At 37.7% G+C, this 27,083-nt stretch overlaps 1 protein-coding gene and 1 pseudogene across 6 annotated transcripts in view; both read left to right on the top strand.

Moving 5' to 3' along the window:
* The window catches only part of RB1CC1 (RB1 inducible coiled-coil 1), a 107,907-nt gene extending 95,707 nt beyond the window's left edge, over positions 1-12,200 (top strand). For 2 of the 5 annotated variants that reach the window (XR_001826236.1, XM_017531775.2), the window contains 4 exons: positions 3,596-3,654; positions 6,233-6,369; positions 9,574-9,644; positions 10,820-12,200. Coding sequence is in view for 4 of the 5 variants with exons in the window: in XM_017531775.2 (XP_017387264.1) it covers positions 3,596-3,654; positions 6,233-6,369; positions 9,574-9,644; positions 10,820-10,897 (345 nt within the window). In the remaining variant the exon portion in view is untranslated. The remainder of the gene's footprint in view (positions 1-3,595; positions 3,655-6,232; positions 6,370-9,573; positions 9,645-10,819) is intronic. The other 3 variants (XM_017531776.2, XM_037739704.1, XM_017531777.1) reach the window with 3 other exon arrangements.
* An 11,147-nt stretch (positions 12,201-23,347) lies between these two features.
* LOC108306697 lies at positions 23,348-24,008 on the top strand (annotated as a pseudogene). Its single transcript, XR_001826238.2, has one exon. The product of XR_001826238.2 is annotated as a 40S ribosomal protein S7-like (transcript).
* The last annotated feature ends 3,075 nt before the right edge of the window (positions 24,009-27,083 follow it).

Here is a 27,083-nt window from a genome sequence, read left to right as displayed (position 1 = left end):
CTCGTGATCCACCCGCCTCGGCCTCCCAAAGTGCTGGCATTACAGGCTTGAGCCACCGTGCCCGGCCCATGAATTTTTTTTTTTAAGACTGAGTCTTGCTTGCTCTGTTGCTTAGGGTGGAGTGATTTCAACTCTCTGCAACCTCTACCTCCCAAGCTCAGGCGATTCTTGCGCCGTAGCCACCTAAGTAGCTGGGATTACAAGTGTGCACCATCATTCCTGGCTCATTTTTGCATAATTAGTGGAGACAGGATTTCGCCATGTTGGACAGGCTGGTCTCAAACCCCTGGCCTCAAGTGATCTGCCCACCTTGGATTCCAAAGTGCTGGGATTTACAGGCATGAGCCGCTGTGCCACCAGCCCTTTTCATGGATCTTATTTTTAAGTGAAAGTGCCTGAAAGGCAGGGGATCCCATATGATACTATAAATTGCCCTGGTTTCTATTGCTTTGTTTTTAATTTTTAAAAAATCAAGACAAGGTCTCTCTGTCACCCAGGTGAGAGGGTGGTGCGATCTTGGCTCACTGCAGCCTCAGTCTCCTCGGCTCAAGCAATCCTCCTGCCTGAGCCTAGCAAGCAGCTGGGAGTACAGGCAAGCGCTGCCACACTGGTTAATTTTTGTTTTGTTTTTGTGGAGACAGTTTTCCCCATCTTGTCCAGGCTTGTCTGGAACTCCTGAGCTCAAGCAATCCGTCTGCTTCAGCCTCCCAAAATGCTGGGATTCCAGGCAAATTGGAATTGCCTAGAATTTTGCTGCATGTGGCCGGATTGCCTTGGCTTTAACCTGTGAACTTAACCAATTATTTGAACAGCCCATTTTGTAGCCAGTTATATGTTTTAATAAAGCAATAACTTAATTTTTTTAAATTCTAATAATTATCGTTTACAAGGTAATAGGAACTGTTTAAGGTGTCTGTTATGTACTTTTGAAATACTTTTTAGAATTTAAGTTTTTAAAAAATGAAAATATCTTGTAGTGAAACATTTCCTTTTTTATACCTTAACTTGAACAGCAAAATTTACATATTTTGTAGTGATTATACTGTGAATCATTAATTTTGTCACAAAATCTTAGAATAATTGCCTATCCCAGACATGACTCAACATGTGTTTTATGTAGTATCCTCAATAGAATATAAGCTGTCTTTGGCAAGGATTTTCATCAGTTTTGGACACTGCTACATTCTTAACATCTAGAATGCTAACTTGTATACTGTAGATGCTTGGCATATGTTTTTAAATTGTGAACCCAAAAGCATCTGAGACAGGTCTCAATCAATTTAGAAGTTTATTTTGCCAAGGTTAAGGATGAACGCATGACACAGCCTTGGTCCTGATGACATGTGCCCAAGGTGGTCGGGACACAGCTTGGTTTTATACATTTTAGTTTGACAGGAGACATCAATCAGTATGTGTAAAATGTTCAGTCTGGAAATGCTAGCCAATTCAAAGCTGGTGAGAGGGCTTCCAGGTGATAGGTAGATAAGAGATAAATGGTGGCATTCTTTTGAATCTGTGATTAGCCTTTCACTGAATACACATTTACATGTCAGAGGAGGGTAGAGGAATTGTCACTTATGCCTTGGTCTGGCTTAGTGAAACAATATGGCCAAGAAAGTAATCAGATATGCATTTGTCTCATGTAAACAGAGGAACCAGAGGGATGACTTTTGAGTTCTGTCCTTTGTCCACAAGGAGTTTCCTTGTGGGCAAATTATGAGGTCTTCGTAGCTCTCTTATTTTAGGAATAAAATGGGAGGCAGATTTGTCTGATGTAGTTCCCAGCTTGACCTCCCTTTGGCTTAGTGATTTTTGGGTCCCTAGATTTATTTTCTTTTCACGGAGTAAATTGCCTTTCAGACTCAGAGAGCATCACAGTCACATTCAGAGAGGTGTCCAAATGTAAATCACACTTTTACATACACTTACAGCTATATTCAAATATTTTTCCTTCCTTATCTTCATTTATAATATATGAGAAAATTAAGCTTTTAAAAATTTTAAATAAAGTTGAATTATGGTCTTAAAAATGATGGTCAATCTTATCTTCATTGGCAGGATATAGACCATTTGTCTGGATAATATTTTTGGGCGGGGGGCGGTTGGGGACAGAGTCTCGTTCTTGTTGCCCAGGATGGAGTGCAATGGCGCGATCTCGGCTCACTGCCACCTCCACCTCCCAGGTTCAAGAGATTCCTCTGCCTCAGCTTCCTGAGTAGCTGGGATTACAGGCATGCACCACCACACCTGGCTAATTTTGTATTTTTAATAGAGACAGGGTTTCTCTGTGTTGGTCAGGCTGGTCTCAGACTCCCGACCTCAGATGATCTGCCTGCCTTGTCCTCCCAAAGTGCTGAGACTGCAGGTGTGAGCCACCGCGCCCGGCCTCGTCTGGATAATTTTAGTAAGCTGCTCTACAATTTTAGGCCTTCCTAGTTATTATTTGTTTTCTTTCTCTTTTTAAAAACACCTATTGAGAACCCCGCATTGTACCAGATAGTGTTCAGAGGGAAATGTAGGAAATTCAGAGCATCAAAATTAGGCTTAATAAACAAAAAGAAATTCTTTCTTGTTTGGTTTGTGCAACCGTGCATTGCTCTCACTTTGCTTGGGAAAGATGTTTTTACCACCCTTTCAAGCTTCGGAGACCTTGGTTTCCAAGCCCCAGGTCTTATAAATGGATTGAAGCCCATTTGAAGAGCAGAACACTCCCTGCCGAGCTCTCAGGATAGCTTTTCAGCTAGCAAGTACCATTTCATTTTGCTTATGATCAGGAGAGGAAATGGTTGGAAATGGTTGGCTATTGCATCTTTTCCCTCTCCCCTTACCCCTTTCTTCCCCTCCCGCTCCCCCTCCCTCTTCCCTCTCCCTGTCCCTGCCTTTCTCCTTCCCTCCCCCTCACTGTTGGAGTTTTGCTCTTATTCCCCAGGCTGGAGTGCAATGGCGCAATCTTGGCTAACTGCAACCTCTGCCTCCTGGGTTCAAGGGATTCTCCTGCCTCAGCCTTCCTACTGGCTGAGATTATAGGTGCCAGCCACCACACCCAGCTAATTTTTTGTATTTTTTGTAGAGATGGAGTTTCACTGCATTGGCCAGGCTGGTCTACATTCTGGTCTCAACCTCCTGACCTCAGGCAATCCACCCACTTAAGCCTCCCAAAGTGCTGGGATTACAGGTGTGAGCCATTATGCCTGGCTAATTTTTTGTGTTTTTTTTGTAGGGACAGGCTATCACTGTTTTGCCCAGGCTGGAGATTTTAAATCTTTTTGGTTTTTTGCCGTTGTCGTTATTTCAAAAGGAAAGATTTTGAAACTAATGCGCTAGAATTTTCAAAGTCTTCTTGAAAATTTTGGCATTTTTTCTGTTTTATTTTTAAGGTGAAATATGTAAAATATGATTCTAAAATCAATGTTTAATTCAATCAAATTGACTAATTGTTGAGGTAATTATTAATGAATGTAAGAACTATATTAGTTTGGGCTCTTTAAAGCTGGGACACAGGCTTTAATGTGTGTAACAGTGAGTGAAATTTTTACAGTATGAATTACATGTGGTATTCAAATTGTGTAAGTTCATAAACTTTTTGTTTTTTTAGATGTCTCAGAGCATGTCTTCAGTATCCTCAAGGCATTCTGAAAAGATAGCTATTAGAGAGTAAGTATTTTAGTTTTGTGAGTATTTTTTTGTGAAAAAAATTCACTGAATTGAATTGTTAATGAAAATGTATTTTAGTGACAGTGATCCTTCAGGTCCAGGTTCATTGAGCTGAGGGTTTTGTATTCAGTAGTAGTAAAAGTTTTTTATTGGAAAGCAGGATTTTTCTAAATTGTTATTCTGGAAACATTTAGATTGCCAAAACATTCCTATTATGCTTTATGATACACATAAATATCCTTGAAGCCCTTTCCTCCAGTTCACTTTTCAGCATGTGTGCTACCTCTTTTTAATCCCGTTTATCTCCTTGGTCTTGTTCATCTATATTGGAGAGTCTTGATTTGTATTTAAGTTGCAGTATTTCCTCATTTTTCGTTTTTAGATTTTATTTTATTGATGTGCTGCAAATTCATAATAAACCATGAAATTGTCAACAAAGAGTCAAACTCTGTAAAATATTTGAAGAGCTTTATTCTGAGCCAAGTATGAGTGACCATGGCCTATGACACAGCCCTCAGGATCCCCTGAGATCATGTGCCCAAGGTGGTCGAGGGTTTTTTACATTTTCAGGAGACATGAGACATCAATCAAATACATTGTAGATACAAGTTGGTTTGGTCCAGAAAGCCAGGACAAGTGCAAGGTGGGAGGGCAGCTTCCAGGATATAAGTGGATTTAAAAGTTTTCTGATTGGCAGTTGGTTGGAAGAGTTATCAATAGATAGGAATGTCCAGGTTAAGATAAGAGGTTGTGAAGACCAAAGTTATCATGAGATGAAGCCTCCAGGTAGCAGGCTGGTGAGATAATTGTTTGTAAATGTTTCTTATCTGTGTTAATGTTAAATTCTTGTTGACTTTTCCTGAATTCTAAAAGGGAGGAGGACATGATGAGGCAAGTCCAACCTCCATTTCCTGTCATGGCCTGAACCGGTCTTTCAGGTTAAATTTAGAGAGCACTGGGCTGGCCTAGAGGAGGAAGTCTATTCAGATGGTTGGTTGGGGAACCCTTAGAATTTTATTTTTCTTTTACAGAATTTATCAGTTGAATGGCTTAATAATTTTCCTGCACTGTGTTACCCTATGGTTATAATTTTTCTTTAGCTTTGGTTATTTGAATGGAGCTCTGGAATAATAAAAGCATTGTTGGCAACTCATGAACAGCGTTCAGCCTTTTATTCCTGACAGGACGGTTGTGAAAATTAAAGACTTTTGGCCGGGCGCGGTGGCTCAAGCCTGTAATCCCAGCACTGTGGGAGGCCGAGGCGGGTGGATCACGAGGTCAAGAGATCGAGACCATCCTGGTCAACATGGTGAAACCCCGTCTCTACTAAAACTACAAAAAAAAAAAATCAGCTGGGCATGGTGGCGCATGCCTGTAATCTCAGCGACTCAGGAGGCTGGGGCAGGAGAATTGCCTGAACCCGGGAGGCGGAGGTTGCGGTGAGCCGAGATCGCGCCATTACACTCCAGCCTGGGTAACGAGAGCGAAACTCCGTCTCAAAAAAAAAAGAAAATTAAAGACTTTTATTTTACTTCTTGTATTTTATTTCTAAATTTGTTGACCACATTTTTGGTCGTCAGATACCTGATTCTGACTTTTCACGTCTCATTAAATTCTGTCTTGTCTCAATGATTTGAAAGGGCTGGGTGGTATCTGTCATTACCAGGTGTATATCATGTCAATGGGCAGTTCATTAATAGTCTTTCAGAGACTATAGAGAGATGAGCTCCAAAAAAACTGCCTGATAGAGGCCCCATCTCTTCATTTTAAGTTATTGGCTTTTGGTGTTTAGCCAGAACAGTGCCTGCCACATGGTTGTTAGGTAGTTAATAAGTATTTGTAGCATAACTTAATAAATGAAAGACTTTAAAAATTTCCCCAACTTATTTGGTATAGATCTACCAACTTAAATGATCTTGACAACTGGAAAATATGAGACTGATTTTCAAGGCCTGCCGATGTTTTGAACAACAGTTCTAAAAAAGGCTGTAAAAGAGACAAACACCACTTAAGCGTGTGATTGATTGTACCTACTTCTCTCTTTTTCTGTCTTCTTTTGGGCTTGTACCCCAAAACTGTAATATCTGTCAACTTGTTAAACCTAATTAAGCATCTGACATGTGGACCTAGCTCAATTGCTTTTTCTTTTAATTGAAGAGCACTACACTTGGAGACAAGATCTAATTTTTCTTTGACACTGTAACTGTAAATGAGATGTCCCTCTCAGTTTTTGGTGTGAAATGAAAGATGAGGAGAAAAAGATCTTTCTATGACTGGATAAACTATCACGTGTGCTTTTTCTGCCTTTCATCCAGTTTCTTAACATTAAATAATGGAAACTTTATTAAGGAAAATTTTGGTCTTTGACCGCCCCTGACATCATCCTTTGAACACCTGTACATGACCAGCAGTCCCATTAGGAGCTGGGCAGAATGTAAAAAGAATATCATGTAAATGTGAAATTTATTATTACATTAATATCTTAATATGTAGTTGAGCATTGTAGCTTATATACTTAAGTTTTCAGAATGGGATTGAAAGTAACTCTCAGTCAATAAAATTGCATTTCTTTATTCAGTTTTCAGGTGGGAGATTTGGTACTCATCATCCTAGACGAACGCCATGACAATTATGTGTTATTTACTGTTAGTCCTACTTTATATTTTCTACATTCAGAGTCTCTGCCTGCCCTGGATCTCAAACCAGGTGAGGGTGGTAAGTGTCATTCCCTGACTAAAATATAAACCTGGAATGGAGGAAATTACATAGTAAAGACTTTTTTTCCCTGTTTATTATGTCAAAATTAAGTCACTAAGAGCGAATCCTGTTCTGTTTTTTATAAAACCTACATTATCTACATTATTTTAATGAATTCCTTTTATAATTCAGAAATAAGGAGTGTAGCTTATATAATGGACCAGTTGATCAGAATGTGCATTGATTCAGGCATCTCATACCCTGGCGGCTGCATAATTATATTGTCAAAATTCTCATGTACAGACTAGTCAAGATTAATATATGCGTATTTGTTTATATAAAAGCATTACCATTTTTTGGCAAAAAAGTTTTCTTGAATTATAAAATGTCTATCCTATATCATCCTGTGTTCCTACCTTGTTTTTCGTTATACTATTCTATAACTTTATTTTTTTAAAAAGGAAATAAGTTTTGTTAAAATATGCTAAGGAACAATGTCTATTACCTATTTGATTTTTAAAATACTCAAAAAGAACAGAATAGATATCCTAGTAGCCTAAACAGAATTATTTTTAACAGTAAAACAAGTCCATTTAGATTGATGTTCTTAATCTAGTTGGACTGACATGCAAACAAAGTGAAATATCTTGTTTTGTTTTGTTTTTTTGTTTTTTTTTTGAGATTTGAAGTCTTGCTTTGTTGCCCAGGCTGGAGTGCAATGGCGTGATCTCGGCTTACTGAAGCATCTGCCTCCCAGGTTCAAGCAGTTCTCCTGCCTCAGCTTCCCAAGTAGCTGGAAATAGTTGGAAATACAGGCATGCACTCAGCTAATTTTTGTATTTTTAGTAGAGAAGGGATTTCACCATGTTGGCCAGGCTGGACTGAACTCCTGACCTCGTGATCCGCCCACCTCAGCCTCCCCAAGTACTGGGATTACAGGCACGAGCCACTGCACCCAGCCTATTTTTTCTTTAAGATAAGTTGCTCTGTCACCCAGGCAGGAGTGCAGTGGCACCATCATTTCTCACTGCAGCCTCAAACTCCTGGGCTCAAGAGAACCTCCTGCCTCAGCCTCCTGAGCAGCTGGGACTAAGGACTGTAGTTGTATACCACCACTATACCCAATTTTTTTGTTTTGTATTGTTTTGTTTTGTAGAGACGGGGCCTTGCTTTGTTGACCAGGCTGGCAAATTCCTATTGTTGAACTAGGCCACTTTCCTATGACAACTCCATCATGGCTGTTTGTGGTCGGCTGCTTAGAGTATCCATGGTTACAGTAATCATGTAACCATGAAAATAAGAAGATAGCTTACAACTTACTGTTTTTGTTTAATACTTTTTACCTTGAAAATAACGAACCTGACATTTATTTTGTCTTCTATGGGATTTTTTGTTTTTCAGTTGTTTAAACTTTTTATTTGAAAATAATCTTTAAACTTACAAAACGTTGCAAAGATGAATATAGTACAAAGAAAACCCATATTCCTTTACCCAGATTCACCTGTTATGAACATATTACCCCACTTGCAATATCTCTTTTGTATATGTATCTAATATATAAACATACACAAATGTGTGAATATTTTTCCTCCAGAACCATTTGATGATAAGTTACATCATACTCCATTACCTTTCAATATTTCTATGTTCATTTTCTAAGAGTTCAGTGTTTAAACCTGGGAAACATTTAAAAACTCTTTTTTTAAAATGCACATTGCCATTTTAAAGGCTTACACAAGTACTGCATAAAAGAATTGATTTAACAGTCTTAACCACGAATAACCCCCCTTCCTTTTTTCCTTTGAGAAATACCTGTTGGGGTCATCTACCCCTGTATTGTTGCCTTGGGAGAGTGTGGATTACCAGAGTGTTTTTGTTGATAGTGGGGTTCATTACTCTTCCGGCATCATACAAACATTGAGTTTTAGATGATTCTTTTTGGATGTTAGTAATTGGCTGTGAAGTGCCAGTTTGTTCTTCAGAGTATTCTCCACATCCTGTTGTCCAGGGGCTTTTATCTTTCTGCCATGTGATCATATTCTTAGGCTCATTTCTGATTATTTATTTGGGATATCTTTCTTGTATATCTTTCCAAATTATTTTTTATGGAATAAAAAGCTGTATGCCTTCTTTCAAAGGCTTTAGCCTAAGCAAAAACAGGCAGTTCCCAGCTTATGATAGTTCTACTTTAAGATTTTTGACTTTACCATGGTGCAAAAGAGTTATAGAAACCCTACTTTCAATATACAACCATTCTGTTTTTCACTTTAAGTACAGTATCCAATAAATTACGTAAGATATTCAACACTTTAAAATATGCTTTTTTGTTAGACGATTTTGCCCAACTGTAGGCTAATGTAAGTGTTCTGAGGCTAGGCTTAGCTATGGTATATGGTAGATTAGAAGTTTTAAATGCATTTTCAGCTTAGATATTTTCAATATAGAATGGGTTTAACCTTATCCTAAGTTGAGAGGCATCTGTACTTTATTGCCTGAATACTTTTGAAGTCAACTTTAATATGACAGCTTCTTTTCTGGAATTTAAAAAGAGAATGAGTACCCGTTGGCTTGTCACATTTTGGCTTTATGAAGACTAGGATTAGCCTTGTCATCTTGTCCTCTCCCACATTTTTCAGCTTTCTTTCATTGACACAAGTGCCACCCTTCTGAAGTTCTTAACCCTTATTTGTTATTTATTGAGTACCAACTGTATACACACTGCTCTGCCAAGCCCTGTGTCATGCACAGGTGAGAACTGTTTAGTTGCTGCCTTTGCAAACTTGTATTAAAAATACTGTCCCTCAAAAATGAATATTTTGCCCTGAACCTACACATTTTGTGTGCCTAAAGAAATGGGAAAGTTCATCTTTATTAGTTCTTTCAATAGATGGCGCTATTGAGTTAGCCTGGAATTCCTAGATCTTTGTTAATGATTTGTACTTAGATATTAGTGTTTCCTGAACTGTTGTTTCTGGGATTTGACATATCATGTATATTTAATGAGTAACAAAAGCTATACACACATTACTAGTTGAAAAGTAACATGAATTTAGTTTTGTGAATTGTTAATTAAGCATTTCAGTGATTTCAGCAGTTTTTAAAGTCTTAACATATTCTTCCACTCATGAGAACTTTGTTAGTCTGTTTTGATTTTGGCAGTTATGTTTTCATGACCAATTTAATTATGCTTTGAAAAAGAAATTAACTATTTAATTATATTAGCTTCAGGTGCATCTAGAAGACCCTGGGTACTTGGAAAAGTAATGGAAAAGGAATACTGTCAAGCCAAAAAGGTAAAAACTACATCATGTGATAATAAACCTAGGAATTATGGAGAAAATTTTAATACTGCTTTATATGGAAATCATTGCCAGTGCTGTTCTTGGCCTTCATGCATATTTGAGTTAGAGCTTGAATTTAATGAGAGTGAGTTTGAACCAGCAAATTATAAGTATTTATGCTGTCTTTAGATGGTGGTAGTTACTGTTAACGTATAAAAGAAAACCATTACAAACTCCATGTTCTCTGACTGTTAGGTTACTAGTGTAACTAATTTGCAGGGGAAAAAAAATCCTTGCATAACTAGTGGCAGAAAGGGAATTTTATTTGTAAATACAGTCGATCTTTTATTATTTTCATACTCAACCTCCATTGAAGAAAGGTAATGTCGGCCAGGCCCGGTGGCTCAAGCTTGTAATCCCAGCACTTTGGGAGGCCGAGGCGGGTGGATCACGAGGTCAAGAGATAGAGACCATCCTGGTCAACATGGTGAAACCCCGTCTCTACCAAAAATACAAAAAATTAGCTGGGCATGGTGGTGCGTGCCTGTAATCCCAGCTACTCAGGAGGCTGAGGCAGGAGAATTGCCTGAACCCAGGAGGCGGAGGTTGCGGTGAGCCCAGATCGTGCCATTGCACTCCAGCCTGGGTAACAAGAGCGAAACTCCGTCTCAAAAAAAAAAAAAAGAAGAAAGGTAATGTTAAGTTTTTGGTGGCTTATAAAATGGACTGATTATGTAACAATATCAGTGCTGTAAAATCAGTGAAATCATCTGAGCAAGAATGCTCAGAAGCACTATATTCTGCACTGACTTACTATAATTTGGGACCTCAGTGTACAAAACACTAATAGAACTTGAACCATATAGTACTGAGGTTTCATCGATACTTAATGACATATGACTCACTTTGTATTGTTATTTAGCTGCGGCTACCAACTTTGTCTGTTAGTCACTCAATATATTCTTAGTTGGTGAGGGATAGACCTTACATACTTTGATAAAGACCCCCACTTCCTCCAACCTCTCAGTACTCAGGAGCGAGTAATATGATGATAGGGTACTTGTGTGATGTGGTTTATTTTTGTTTGTTTTGGGGGAGTGTGTGTGTGTGTGTGTGTGAGAGAGAGAGAGAGAGAGAGATGTGGTTTAATCATCGTAGTGATTCCATTTTTTTTCTTTCCCTCTTAGGCACAAAACAGATTTAAAGTTCCTTTGGGGACAAAGTTTTATAGAGTGAAAGCTGTATCGTGGAATAAGAAAGTATAACTTATGGACAAAATTAATACATTCTGTGACATTTTTTCTGATTTGTCCTGCAGTGCTCATTCATCACTCCACAAACAGCAGGCCATCTTTTTATGCAAAAGTCAGCGTGACAATATACTTCATTGGTCTACATCATTTACTTTTTAACTGGCTTCACTTTAGGAGTAATAAATTTATCAAAATCCTTGGCTGAATTAAAATGGTTTTTGGTTTTTGATTTTTTTTTTTTACCCAGACAACTCTAGAAATGCGGACCAAACTAGTTCATTTTCTCAAAGGGCATACCTTGTGCATTGTGGCTTATCATAAGCCATATTAATTGCCTGTTAAATATACACTAGCTTGAACTTAGATGTTAAATGTTATTATTACCAGCATTTGTCCTTTTGTGAAATCAATATCAGAATACTTGCACTCTTTAACATATTCTTTATAAAATGTATACATTCTTCAAAACTATTTAAAGAGGAGTGGTATTGCATGCAGATAATCATAATTTTGAGTTTGCCTCAGTAGATTACTAAAGCAAATTGTTTCATTTTTTAAAATGCCCTTTGATGTTTCAAAAAGGAACTATAATTTGATTGACTGATTTTAAGATCAGCTATAAGTAATCAGCAATCTTCAAAAGCACTTTCAATGGATTGGTCATCTGGGTTCTAAAGGGAATCCGAGCCTGTGCTATTAACCATTTCAAATGCAGACTCAAACCTTCCCAACATCTTTATGACTCTTTAGAATAATATTGATGAAATCGTAATTCATGGTTGAGTTTCAGAACAAAAAATATTCATTGCACATTAACCATTTAGAGGTCATTTAAATAACAAAATATTGTATTGTAAAAGAACTGTACAATTTTAAAACAATAAAGATTTGAACCTGTAAATGTGTGTGCCTTTTAAAGAAGGATACATTTTTAATATATTTGAGTGATTGCTGGGAAGTGTGAAAATATTGTTATGTATCATATCAAAGAGAAACGTTTATTACAAAAATGTTCTTTAACTATATACTATGTAACAGGGTAAAACAGTGTTATGTAGAATAGAATTGTGTAAACTAGATCTGTAGAGAAGTTGCCATTGAGCAAAGTTATTTAAATGAGTTAGTTGAGTTGGATGAGACTTGTTTGAGGTTTGTTGCTAGAGAACAATAATAATTTTTTTCAGAAAATATTTAATTTCTTCATAAAAATAAGTTAAATATTTTTTTAAATGTGTATAAGTACAAAATGGAATAAACATCATAGTGTATAGAAAACTGAATTTGACATTAATGAATAAATGAACAAATGATTTCACATGTTTCTATTTAATCCTTCCATGACACCTTTATGCAAAGAATATTAAACAATAACTTTATATATAGAGAGTGATTTTGTTAAGCAGATCTGGTTAGGTCTAAATGAATCTGCCAGGTAGGCTATTTTGACTTAATTGGTACCCTTCAAATTTCCTATGTGGTCGTTTGCTGTGGAATTGTTGTGAACACATGACAGCAAATCGAATCATTGTCTTGTTAATCCTGCTGTTGAAGATTGTTGCCTATGGTTTCCTTACATGCTGTTTTGTGTCTGTTCTTTCATTGTTCACATGTATCTTTATAAAGCACAAAAAAATGAAATAATTTTCTTAGTTACAAAGATGAAGAGAATTGAAATTTGGAAATCTAAACCCGTCAGCTGAGTTACTACCTTTGGGTAAAGGTGGTGTACCCTGAGCTCTGGCATCAGGATACCTCACTTCCAGTTTTGGATCTAACTTTAATTTTAGGTGAGTTCCATAAACTCTGAACCTGTTTTGAGGGATATTTTGCAGATTAAATGAGAGTTATAAGTGTCAAGTGCTTTGAACAATTTCAGACATATGCTAAGGACTCAACGTGTTAGCTGTTATGAGATTTCTTTATGTAGTACAATCAAATCTGTACGGTGGTACTATTCAGACTTGCATAGAAATGTACCTCCCTTTATTACATAAATGAAGATTTAAATCACATTTTACTGCAAGTAGACTTTAAGCACACATGAATTACATAGATTGATTTATTTTGGCAAAGGTGAGTATGGATATACTAAGAACAGAAATAGCAAGAATCATATGAACAGTCATTTTTATTGATTTTTTTAAAATTAAGGTACAAACACATGCAAACTCTTTTAAAAATAATATACCCCAAGATCCCTGTCATATTTCCCAATTTTGCCACCTAGAGGCAATTACTTTTACTTGTAGATATTTGTATATGGTGTGTCAAATTATACGGCTATGCTGATTTTTTAAAATAAATCCATGTACATTTTTACTTTCTCATAGAAAATTTAGTTCTTTCATAACTTCCCCATTTCTGCTACAAAATTAGGCAGGAAAAAGAAACAAAAGGCATCCAAACTGAAAAGGAAGGTGTACAATTATCTGAATTTGTTAATCTGAAAATCCCAAAGAATACATGACACATATACACACAAATGGTAGACCTAATAAATTCAGCAAAGTTTCAAGAGTACAAGATCAAGACACAAAAATCAGTTATGTTTCTTTACGTCAGCAATCAATAATATAAGGAAATTAAGAAAACAATTTTATTTATAACAGCACCAAAAAGAACAAAATAGGAATAAATTTGGCCACACAGGTAAAAGACTTATTCATTAAAAACTATTAATTTTGGTGAAAAAAATTAGACACAGCTGGAAAAATATTTTGTGTTCATGGATGGTAGACTTAAGATGGCAACATTCCCCCAATGTGAGCCACAGATTGAATGCAATCCCTATCAAAACACCAGTGCCAGTTGTTTTGCCACCACAAGATACAAGTTCCTATCTTTCCAGTTTTCAGTAGCAGTTTCTTTACTTTTCGAGCTTCTGCTAGTACAATTTTGTTCACTGTTCTTACAGCCTTTGCAAGGCAATGCCATGGATTCTAAGTTTTTGTTACACAGCAGTCTCGCTGTTGGTACTAATTTCTGTGTCAGGTGTATATTGTGTAACTGTTCATTCCTACACTTGTTGGCCTTAAATAGCCATTTGCACATGTGACTGCAGTCATGTCTGGAGATTAGTTAGGGATGCCTTGGTTTCTTTTGAGTCTTTATCAAAATGCCCAGTTCTTAAACAGTGGCAGCAGCATTCCAACAAGAGTGACAGCAAAAGAAGCTTGGAAGTCATGTCAGTTAGTCAAAGCAAGTCATAGAGCCAACCCACAGTCAAAGTATGAGAGTAGCTTGCAAGGAAATTGTGATCTTTTAAAAATCACATTTCTTTTTAAGTTAGGTCTAAAATAGGTAGTGCCCTTTAAGATTTAGATAAAAATATATAGGTATACTTGGAGATTCCAAACTTGGTAATGTTTACTTCAAAATCTAATTTTCATAGATTTACCAATTTTTAGAAATGAAAACTGGAAAGCTGTGAAAACTCTTATTAAAATGTCCACTAATTGATAGCTCTTATGTTAGTCATACTCTTAGGACATAAGCTGTCTTTGGCCATTTTAAAAAAATACTTTGTATACTTTACAGTCTTTATGGGTAAGATGGAAATTATTTCAAACAATTCTTAACATAGTGGTAATGAGACTGAACAGTCAGCTTTAAGCTATTTTGGTGTACATATTTCTTAGGTGTCTCAGACTTGGAAACCAGTTAGAGCTCCACCTGTTTGTTTCATTCCTACCTTAAAGCTTAATAGCAATACCAGTACTAACATTAGTAGAAACAAGTAGCAAGCCTCAGGATAACAAAATGGAAGATTAGTCCTCCATGTGCTCTGCTAATCAATGCAGTAACATAACGTAGATGTCCTATAAGAAAACACATAGGACTGCCCCTTTACCCAGTATCTATGCCCCGTTGAAATACTGTGCCAGTGAACCATTTTAGCAGATGTCACCCTTTGGCCTTCTAGAGACAGGAATCCCTCTAACTGTACTAAACCATCACTAAAGTGTTAATGTTGACAATTTAAGAATTTGCAACACTCGGCTCTCGAGCTATTTTTACAAATGTTTTGCTTTGGAATGAACTCTCCAGTTTTGTGGGACTTAATAGCAAAGATGCTTTTGACAATCTAAATCCAAATCAGTGGTGTAATACCCTTTTCTTAGACTGGTCCGGAAATACCACCAATTAATTTCTCTGTTAGTCATAGTATTAGTGAATAGTTAATGTAGGTGTCGCTTGTAATCTCTTTGGAATTTGACTCAACTAGTGGGCTCCTTAACTAGCCCAGCCTTCTAATATGAATTGCGTAGTTTCTTAAAAAATGAGTTCTTAAACTTCTCCAAAAACATGAAGCTTCTCTTCACAAGCATACACTATAACTTCATTCTTTCAGCAGTTTATGTCATAGTCATTTCTCACCAGTTTATCTCTACATTCTACCTGTTTGAGAAGTACGACCCCTGGAGTTGTCAACGTGTCACCTTTAAAATAGGCTCTCTATAGTCCAGTAAAAATCTCAGCTTTTTCCTTTCTGTTTTCATGCTACTATATGCTTAATTAGATTCTTTCTAAAAAATAACACATTTTTCATTAATATTCCCCCAACTTGGCCTATAACATCAATACAGGGAAACATGAGTGAGCGACTTAGTCTTTAAATTTTGACAATGGCAATTTCACACTCTGGGAATGTTGTAGAGGGCTATTCCTATTAACAGTTAGTACTAAAAGCAATTGTCCCTATTTCCAATATTTTGAAGTGCCTTACAAATAATAGTATTTATTAAATAATTTTATAAGAGCATTTAAGAATGCTACTGCAGGGCCGGGCGTGGTGGCTCACGCCTGTAATCCCAGCACTTTGGGAGGCCGAAGCGGGTGGATCACGAGGTCAAGAGACCGAGACCATCCTGGCCAACATGGTGAAACCCCGTCTCTACTGAAAATACAAAACATTAGCTGGGCATGGTGGCACGTGCCTGTAATCCCAGCTACTCAGGAGGCTGAGGCAGGAGAATTGCCTGAACCCAGGAGGCGGAGGATGTGGTGAGCTGAGATCGCGCCATTGCACTCCAGCCTGGGTAACAAGAGCGAAACTCCGTCAAAAAAAAAAAAAAGAATGGTACTGCATAAGAGAATTCTGTCACCTCTCTGGTCCTGATACTCCCATGTGAAGTGGGAGTGTGAGAGAGGTCTCTGCCGAACCTGTTATTTCCCAAAGGACCTCCACATTAACTGGCAATGACCATGAGCAGTTGTGCACTCCTAAGACATCAGAGAGGCTTTTCAAACAATCGAATATTAACTTTATTAAACTAGCCATTTACTGTTATTAATAAAGAGTATTCTCAGTTGAGGTATTTGAAATCTCATCATAAACCAGCGACAATCCCTAGTTCAGAGGATCAGGAGGTGAGCAAAGGCTTGTGAATACAACTGGAATGTCAAGATGTTGCTCCACATTTAGAGCACACGTGTTGTACATATATAGTCATCTTTTGGCTTGAAAGATAAATCTCTTTTATAAATATGCCAGTACTGAGTATTTTCTAAAAATCTTCAAACTTTTGTAAAATTGAAAAATTGTTTTATTTAGCACTAATTTTTCCATGTTGTATAAGTGCAGTGCATGTCATGTGGGGTATGATACTTGTATGAACCAAAAAGATAGTGCCAAGAGAAATATACTAATAAATACATATGTTCTTTCTTTTTGTTGGAAAGCAGAGTCATCCAAAAGTTGACTGGAAAGCTGGAAGTGGGAGCAAGAGTTAGTAGTGATGGGGGCCCTAATGGCCCAGCTGTGGTAGCCTCATGTAGGACGGACGAGCCTTTCTCAGTGTGGCTCACAAATGTCTTCCTATCCCCAGCACCCTTCTCTAGGTCCCTTTTCCATCCCTGTTGGGTTCATGCTGTCTTTTCAATTGTTCAGGTGTTAGCTTTTTTGAGACTATAATTATATTCTGGTTATAGCTCTGAGACTACAGCCAAGTCTACATTATCTTGGTTGGACTGCTCATTGTTTTAAAATCCCAGCCACACATCCACAGCCTCTTAGACTGTTTCTTCAGATAATTAGTTGAATTATATTTTAAACACTTACCTAATGTGACTAAGGCTGTAGGGGGTGCCTGATTCTGTTTGTGTGTTCTCTTTAGCGTTTGTCTATTAAACTATCCTGGAATTGGAAATAGCACAAATTGTTAAATGTGGAAAATTTCAACTTTTGACATACTGAAATGCCTGTTCAGTGCCTCACTACAATATTATTTTAATAATTTTAATTCAGAGCACATCACTAGAAGTTTATGAATAGAATGAGGTTCAGAAAAATCTTCATTAAATAATGCCTGACATCAAAATGATCTTTGTGGCCGGGCATGGTGGCTCACACCTGTAATCCAAGCACTCTGGAGGCCAAGGCGGGCGGATCACCTGAGGTCAGGAGTTCAAGACCAGCCTGACCAACATGGTGAAACCCCGTCTTTAAAAAAAAAAAAAAGGGTCTTTGTTCTCACATAACAATGAAATTCAAATGTCTTATTCTGATTAGGAGGGCCAAAGCATAATGCCTATAATTGCAAAATGGAAGCTGACTAGAACATCAATTCATTGAAGTTATTTTGTATGACATTTTCTCACAAGCTTTTAAAAAATATTTGTTTCTTTTTTGACATGGGGGGGTCTCACTGTGTTGCCCAGGCTGGAGTGTACTGGCAAAATCATAGCTCAATGAAGCTTTAACCTCCAGGGCCCAAGCAATTCTCCCACCATAGGCCCCTGAGTAGCTGTAACTACAGACGCTTGCCACTATGCCCAACTAATTTACTTTTTATAGAGACAGGGTCTTGCTGTGTTACCCAGGCTTGACTTAAACTCGTGGGCTAAAGCAATTCTTCCACCTCTGCCTCCCAAAGTGCTGAGATTACAGTCATGAGGCATGGTGTCCGCCCTTTTCACAAGCTCTTTTCAAAGCTTTTCTAGAGATCATATATTCAAGGTTACTATAATAAGTTGGATGTTACTGGTGGTTGCCGTGACTCCCTCCTGGAGCAAGTACATTAATGTAAGAAGAGGCAGTTGAACATACCTTGAAAGGATGTGGTTTGTCACACAAATAGTGTGTTGACTATTTTCTGCGGTAGGCCTCTTGTAATATGAAATGCTCTACTGCAGAAAGGAGTCCACATTTTCAGAGTTAATACTCAAGAAACTAAGATTTTATTAGCAAGGCTGACCTTTGTCATTTTATCTGGATCTAGTCCTTGTACTTGAAAGAAATAGGACCTCTGCTCTAAGGAAAAATCTGAACCTAATCAAACAACATGAATCATTTACACTTAACCAATGGACCACAATGTTGAAGTCTAATGATTAGAAAAGACATCTGTGAGCGCGCTCTGAGGGCAAGGCGAAGCTGCCTACGTCCACAGCTTGCAGGCTGCTTTCTGCCTGTTAGAACTTCAATACTGCACCTCGCCCAAGCATTATCAGTAGGCCCACATCATCAGTGTCTATAGTTGAATCTCAGAAATGCAAGAGTTGAACATAGCCCTTATTTATTTGGTAAATGCTTTAAGTTTAGACATCTCCAGAAACAGTTTCCTCCAGAAAATTCCAGTGTTCTTTGCAGATCCTGCTGCCTTGAATTATAGGTGTGATACAATGTAACATTCTGATAAGAGGCAGAACACTTTTGGTTTATAGACCTGGGTTGAAACCCTGATTGTAAAGGAAATTACTGGTTAATCTATGCAGCTTATTTTTAGCTTCAATTTCCCTATCTGTAAGAAATAATTCTCACAACTTACTGTGATGATCACAATGAAAGGAAGTAAATGTATTTTTGCATATTGAAAAGGGCTGTAGAAATATTTACATATTGCTAGAAATATTTCAAAAGCTTCCACATGCTTTCAAAACAGTGATTTTAGAAGCTGCAGGGTGTCTCCCTAGGCTTAAATGTCAATACTGCTGTTACTATCTTTATTTACAAAAAAAGCTATGTAAGCTCTCCACCCTACTCACCCCATCACCATATCCCACAAAAAGTTGCCCAGACATGTGGCAGAAGACACCCATGTATTTAAGAAGACACTAAAATGAATTTATATTCTCTTCCCTCTGTTTTTCTTTGGGATATTTTATTTTTTATAAATGAAAAGTGGGCCAGATGTGGTGGCTCATGCCTGTAATCCCAGCACTTTGAGAGGCTAAGGGAGGAGGATTGCTTGAGCTTAGGAGTTTAAGACCAGCCTGGGTAAAATAGAATCCATGTCTACAAAAAATAAAAAAATTAGCCAGGCATGGTGGCATGAGCCTGTGGTCCCAAGCTACTTGGTAGAGAATTGAATTAGGTATACTGGTTACACCACATGCACCAGGGAAACTGATTAATAATTAAATCAGGAGAGTTACTTTTAGTTGTAAGTTTATAAAAAAATATATGGAGTCAGTTCATAAAAATATCACAGCCAAAGTGTATGTAAATATTTCTTCTTGGAGCTCATGTTTTCAATCACAAGCAGGAGCTAAAAATGTACTCTCCTAATTAAAAGATAATTTTAAATATTGTAATTGCAAATAGAGATTGCATAACTAAAATGCTAAGATTAAAGTGATGTAATATTTTTCTTTACACACTAAAAAATAGAAAAAGTTCCAGATTATAGCACTATCTGATATTTCAGATTTCATAACATTTGTAGGTTATTTCTAGTAAGTGTTCATATATACAGTCATGAATATAGAAAATGAATTTGAATTGTGAAGATGATGCAAAATAAAGTCTCCTTAGTGCTTGTATAATTTCACTTCCCTTTCTAAGTATTAAGAAATATATTAAATTTTATATTATTAAATTGTATGAGAAAAATACAACAGAATTGATGGGAAAAAATTCTAGGGATGCCACTGTCAGTGCATGTCCTGGAGCTCACTGCTGTCTTTGTCCTTATAAAGAAATGGAAAGTAAGTCAGGGAAAAGAATCAAAAGAACTCTATCAAGGCAAAACAATTCATTTTGCAATCTAAAAATAGCATTTTGGGAAATTACTATCCAGTATTTCAAATCCAGCCCTCGTTTGTGCTCACAAAGTAAAGTGGAAAACAATACAGAAATAGACCCACATATATATGGTCACCTGATTTATTACCAAGGCACCAGTGCAATTTGATAGGTAAAGGAGTGTTCTTGATAAAAGCTGCTAGGTGAAAAATCAATGAACATTTGCCTTGACTGCAAGCTACCTTTATTTAAGACACATAAAAATTTATTTAGAGGCTGGGTGCGGTGGCTCAAGCCTGTAATCCCAGCACTTTGGGAGGCCGAGGCGGGTGGATCACGAGGTCAAGAGACCGAGAACATGGTGAAACCCCGTCTCTACTAAAAACACAAAACATTAGCTGGGCATGATGGTGCGTGCCTGTAATCCCAGCTACTCAGGAGGCTGGGGCAGAATTGCCTGAACCCAGGAGGCGGAGGTTGCGGTGAGCCGAGATCACGCCATTGCACTCCAGCCTGGGTAACAAGAGTGAAACTCCATCTCAAAAAAAAAAAAAAAAAAATTTATTTAGAATGGATCACAGACCTAAATGGTAAAGATACAACAATAAAACTTTTGGAAGAAAACAGACAAATATCTTTTCCCAGGGAAGAAAAAAATTCTTAAACAGGAAAATTTGAAAAATAGAAAATATTGATACGTTGGATTAGATGAAAACTATGAACTTCTGTTCATCAAAAGACCCTCTTAAGAGAGTGAAAAGGTAAGTCCTACACTCAAGATATATGTGATACATGGATAAGCAAAACGTTAGTATCCAGAACATATAGAGGATAATTCCCATGAATCAATAAGAAAAAGACAAGCCAGTTTTAAAAATGGGCAAAACTGGATGTTGGATGTTGAATGGATTCTTCATAAAACAGGATAACCAAATGACCAGTTTTAGTCACTATTTTTTTTACAAGTGCTCAACATCATTAGTCATCAGGAAAATGCAAATAAAAACCACAATGTGGTACCACTACACACCCACTAGAATGCTTAAAATTCAAAAGACTAACAATAAAAAGCATTGGCAAAGATGAGCAGCAGTTGAAACTCTCACACATTACAGGTGGGAAGTAATTTGAACAATGTGACAGTATATTTCAAAACTAAATGTAATCCTGCAGGCTGACATGTCAATCTCACTGTTAAATTATTTACCCAAGAGTAATGAGTACATATGTTCACCAAAAGCCATGTAAAATAATGTTTGTAGATAAAACCTGGAAACAACCAAAATGCTTTTCAATAAAAGAATGTATAAATCTATTGTAGTATACTCACACAACAGAGTATTATGTAGCAGTTTAAAAGAATGTATTATTGCTGGGTGTGGTAGTACATGCCTGTAGTCCCAGCTACTCAGGAGACTGAGAGGGGAAGATCCCTTAGGACCAGGAATATGAGGCCAGTCTGGGTAACATACCTCAACCCTATCTTTAAGTGAGTGAGTGAACTCTTGGTACACACAACATGAAGTAACTTCACAGACATAACAATGAGTTAAAGATAACAGACACAAAAGATTATATATTGAATTATTTCATTTTAATGAAGTTTGAGTATAGACAAACTATGATTATAGTTTATTTTTTTAGGAAGGGCCATGAGAGGGATTTCTTTTTTTTTCTTTTTTTTTTTTGAGAGGGATTTCTTAGATGCCAGATATAATCTACACTTTCATCAGAGTTAAATGTCTGTATTCACAGACTTCCTATGTGTGTTCCACCTCATTTCTTTTTTTAAAATAACTATAATGGTTGATCTATATATTCTCACATACATATATGGGTCTCAATACAGACATATACGTATATATGCTTTACATTTTCTCATATATACATGCATATGTGGGTCTCTACATGCATATGTCTCTTTATATGTGCTTTAGTTTCTCATAAATGTCTATGGCTTCATTTATTTCTATTCGTTCTGTGCTTTCCCCTAAATGAAGTCTTAGCAAGCTGCTAAATCCCTTTTGTTTCTCTTGACACTGTTCAGATTAGCATTTGTTCAGAGTTTTAGCTCCAAGTCATCTTAACCACCTATTTATTTCCTAGAATTTCAAAAATTGAGTTGTCAGTGACAGAGCAGGAGCACTGTCATCTTGAACAAACACCACCACTTTAAGTTCCAGCTCCCTTTCTAGCCTCATGCATTTCAAGGAAATCACTTCTCCTCCTCTTTTTTTTTTTTTTAAAAAAAAAAAAGATGGAGTTTCACCATGTTGGTCAGGCTGGTCTTGAACTCCCGTTCTCTTCAGGTGATCCGCCCATCTTGGCCTCCAAAGTGCCTGGATTACATGCGTGAGCCACCACGCCTGACCAGAAATCACTTCTCTTCTAACTGTAAGCAGCCAGGAAGAGCAGACAGTAAAACACAGATAAGACAGCTCGGGCACAGAGGGAGATGGGGGAAAGGCTTCTGGGTAACTGCCAAAGCTCACCCTCATACAATGGGCTCCAGTAAAACAATGGGCCTTAATAAGCACATTCCTTTCCCTTCCAGTGCACTGAAAAGAGACGCTAAAACGCAGACTCAGGTCGGGATATTCCTGCAGCTGTAGAAAGAAGTATGGGAACAGACAACTCTCTCTCTCTCTCTCTCTGATAAGCACAACAAAGAGACAAGCAATCCAATCCTCTGGTAAACTCTCCCATCCTGAATCTTTAAGAACTCTTTGTAAGAGGCTGTGCCTCTGACCTAACTTGGCCAGATGCCCCTCTCAAGTTTGTTTTCTCTAAAATAAACCTGTCCTGACTGGCAAGCCACCTTTTATGTTTCTTTCCTTTTTCTTTAATTCTTACAGTTGGGACACAGATTAACCATTTATTTCAAACTAGAAATAAAGTATCTCTCTCTGTTTTATTTGTAAAGACTCTGAAGTGTAGAGAAGGTAATGAAGTAGCCCAGGGTCAGGACCATGAACTTTATTCATTATTCAGCAATTCAACTATTATAGACAAATGAAAATAACCTTGTCTCAAAGTCTTACTCCGACAGGCACAGTGGCTCACACCTATAATCTCAGCACTTTGGGAGGCCAAGGCGGGTGGATCACGAGGTCAAGAGATCGAGACCATCCTGGTCAACATGGTGAAACCCCATCTCTACTAAAAATTCAAAAATTATCTGGGCGTGGTGGTGCACACCTGTAGTCCCAGCTACTCGGGAGGCTGAGGCAAGAGAATTGCTTGAACCCAGGAGGTGGAGGTGGCGGTGAGCCGAGATCGTGCCATTGCACTCCAGCCTGGGTAACAAGAGCGAAACTCCGTCTCAAAAAAAAAAAAAAAGTCTTACTCCTCATTTTCCATTTGCTACAACAGGCAGTATTATTCTCCCTTTAACCCAGACGTAAAATCTATTTTATTCATAATAGATTTACTATTAACTGTCTATTATGAAAGCAAAGGGGGATTTTGACGTGCTCTCGCGAGATTTGAGTCTTTTCCTAGGTCGGCGCTCACCAAGGAGAAAGCCATGTTCAGTTCGAGCGCCAAGATCGTGAAGCCTAATGGCGAGAAGCCAGACGAGTTCGAGTCCGGCATCTCCCAGGCTCTTCTGGAGCTGGAGATGAACTCGGACCTCAAGGCTCAGCTCAGGGAGCTGAATATTACGGCAGCCAAGGAAATTGAAGTTGATGGTGGCCGGAAAGCTATCATAATCTTTGTTCCTGTTCCTCAACTAAAATCTTTCCAAAAAATCCAAGTCCGGCTAGTACGCGAATTGGAGAAAAAGTTCAGTGGGAAGCATGTTGTCTTTATCGCTCAGAGGAGAATTCTGCCTAAGCCAACTCGAAAAAGCCGTACAAAAAATAAACAAGCGTCCCAGGAGCCCTACATTGACAGCTGTGCACGATGCAATCCTTGAGGACCTGGTCTTCCCAAGTGAAATTGTGGGCAAGAGAATCCGCGTGAAAGTGGCTGGCAGCCGGCTCATAAAGGTTCGTTTGGACAAAGCACAGCAGAACAATGTGGAACACCAGGTTGAAACTTTTTCTGGTGTCTATAAGAAGCTCACGGGCAAGGATGTTAATTTTGAATTCCCAGAGTTTCAATTGTAAACAGAATGACTAAATAAAAAATATATTCACAGTAAAAAAAAAAAAAAAATGAAAGCAAAGGGATATAGAGTTGAGAGACTGTGCTCTCAATCCTGTACCCCAGTTGATTCTGACTCTTCTCATTCCAAAGTGGCCACTACCTTCCCTTTAGTCTCCCAAAATCAAATATATTAAGCATAAAATTGGACCACTACTTTAAGGTATTTGTTAAATTTGAAGCTGCCTTAGACTTTTTTTTTATCATTTATTGTCTGACTTTTCATGTGTTTTTTTTTTTTTAATTTAGCATCCTGTCTTTATGCCTATCACATTAGGCTATGAGTCCAGGAAGGCAAGAACAGCAGCTGGCAAAGGCACCCAAACAAGTATATTTTATTTTGGAGACATTCTTTGTGTTTAGCCTAAATCTATCCTGATGCAGTTTCAGACAACAGAACCCTTTGCTTGGTCTACTTACAGGATAAATATGATAGAAAGGGGGAATTCAAGGAAAGGAAATGGGGAAAATATGACACTTTACAAGGGTGACACTTTAAAAATATGTACATTGCTGCAATCATTAACAAAACTCCTAAAAAAGACTCAGTGCTCAGAACAAACAATCCACCCTTTTAAAAAATTAAATGATGTTTCTTGTAGCCTAGGAGGCATTTGCATTAAAAAGAGAAAAGCAGTCTTATCTTTGTTGATGGTGAAAGGATGATAACAGGATAATTTATTTTTAGTTTTTAAAGCCAGCCCCTGCCCATCTGCCTGGTAGAACCCCTGAAGGATTATTCAGTGCACACCACCCTCAGGGCGTTCACTTCTTCTTGTGACAACAGGTCCACAGGGGTCTCTGCCTAGGGGCTGAAACCATCATTTTAGACTACAAGACCATTAAAGGGAGAAACCTGAGTCCGCTGAAGCCTTTTCATAAAACAACAGAGGAATTAGATCAATTTAGTCAAATCAGTACACCTTATAAAATTAGGGGAGAAAACTGCATTGCTTCTACAAAAAATAAACTTAACTCCTCATTTTATCAATATTCCAAAATAGTATCATGAACTGAAGCTATGAATTGCAGATAACATTAAAAAACAAGAACAGTCTTAGGATTAAATACTTTAAAAACAGGTGGATTTTTTCATATACAAATTAAAAATTCTCTTCAGTACATGTAATAATAAAAATGAAATGCCCACAATGCACAAAGAAATATTTCTACAAATATGAGAAAGGCTTGCTATTTTATACAATTAAAAATAAATGAACAAGAAAATCACAACAATCAATAGATAAATAGGTCAAATTATCTCAAAAGATGCCATGAAATTTTGAGTTTGAAATTTATCTTTAACTTTAGAAGAGAATGTATCAAAAAAGAAAGTAGAAACTAAAAATTGTGTTGCTCAGTGGTCAAAATAACAGACTACTCTAAAAGTCACCTTAATAATCTTACCTACTTTTCAGTGGGTTTTAATTTGTCATCTGGGAAAAATTCAAGTTTTTGTTTTTAACAGGTCTTGCTTGGTTGCCCAGGCTGGAGTGCAGTGACGTGATCTCGGCTCACTGCAACCTCTCCCTCCCGGGTTCAAGCAATTCTCATGCCTCAACCTACTGAGTGGCTGGGATTACAGTTGCCCACCACCACACTTGGCTAATTTTTGTATTTTTAGTAGAGACAAGGTTTTCTTTCTTTCTTCCTTTCTTTCTTTCTTTCTTTCTTTCTTTCTTTCTTTCTTTCTTTCTTTCTTTCTTTCTTTCTTTCTTTCTTCTTTCTTTCTTTCTTTCTTTTTCTTTCTCTCTCTCTCTCTCTTTCTTCCTTCTTTCTTTCTTTCTTTCTTTTTCTTTCTTTCTTTCTTTTTTTATAAAGACGGGCTGTCACCATGTTGGTCAGGCTGGTCTTGAACTCCCGACCTCAGGTGATCCACCTGCCTTGGCCTCCAAAGTGCTTGGATTACAGGCGTGAGCCACCACACCTGGCCGAGACAAGGTTTTGTTATGTTGGCCAGGCTGGTCTCGAACTCCTGACCTCAAGTGATCCACCAGGCTCGGCCTCCCAAAGTGCTGGGATTGATGCAGGATTTTTTGCTCCTTAGTTCAGCTAAAATCTGAGTTCTTGTCCTATGACCAGAAAAAATTAGGCATGCAGACACACTGACCTTGGGTCCACCTGCCTGGTGCAGCCAAACACTGACATCAAGATTTACAGCAAGAAAAAGTGAAGCATTTATTAAAGTGCACCACATGAAGAGAATCAGGCAGCAAATGCTTAAGCTTCAAACTCTCAAACGGCCTAAATGTAAGAGGCTTTTTTTTTTTTTTTTTTACAAAGACAGAATACAGGAAAAGACAGAAATGGGAAAATGGAAGATGTCAATCATCCAAGTCTCATTCCATTTGAAATCTAAGAAAACATAAAATAAAACTAAATCCTGAACTGAAATCCACTAATATGTCAATTTAGTTTTGTGCATTTGTGTCATGTATATAAAGGAAACTGATTTCAGGCAGAGTCAACTTTACTAATGATAAGTTTAGAGCATGGATGCAGAAAAGTTAACTGCTAAAATACGGACTGTAGCAATTAGTACGTAACACATTTCTCTCTCCAAATGGCTTTTTTGAGTTAGCATTTGAGGCTTTTTATTTTTTTGAGAGAGAGAGTGCTGAGGCTGGAGTGCAGTGGCACCATCTTGGCTCACTGCAACCCCCACCTCGTGAATTCAAGCAATTCTTGTGTCTCAGCCACCCAAGTAGCTGGGATCACAAGTGTGCACCTGGCTAATTTTCGTATTTTTAGTAGGGGTGATGTTTCACCATGTTAGCCAGGCTGGTCTCAAACTCCTGGCCTCAAGTGATCCACCTGTCTCAGCCTCCCAAAGTGCTAGGATTACAGGCTTAAGCCACTGTGCCTGGCCACATGTAAGTTGTTTAAGGAGGAGGCAGACATTACAGGCAAAGTCATAAATGGAGGCTACACATTCTTTTGGTGTAAAATTGTGGGATCTCTGAAGGATTGGCCCCACAGGTCATAGGTGGATTGAAAGATTTTCTGATCTGTAGATTGTTAAGCTTTGGTCTAAAATCCTGGGGTCAGTAGAATGCAATGTTGAGCTCTGGCCTGTGGGCATGACTT

This window comes from Cebus imitator, unplaced genomic scaffold (genome assembly GCF_001604975.1).
Source record: "Cebus imitator isolate Cc_AM_T3 unplaced genomic scaffold, Cebus_imitator-1.0 Scaffold73, whole genome shotgun sequence".
Lineage (NCBI taxonomy): Eukaryota > Metazoa > Chordata > Mammalia > Primates > Cebidae > Cebus > Cebus imitator.
The sequence above is the reverse complement of the archived record's forward strand: the minus strand, read 5'-3'. Positions and strand labels throughout refer to the sequence as shown.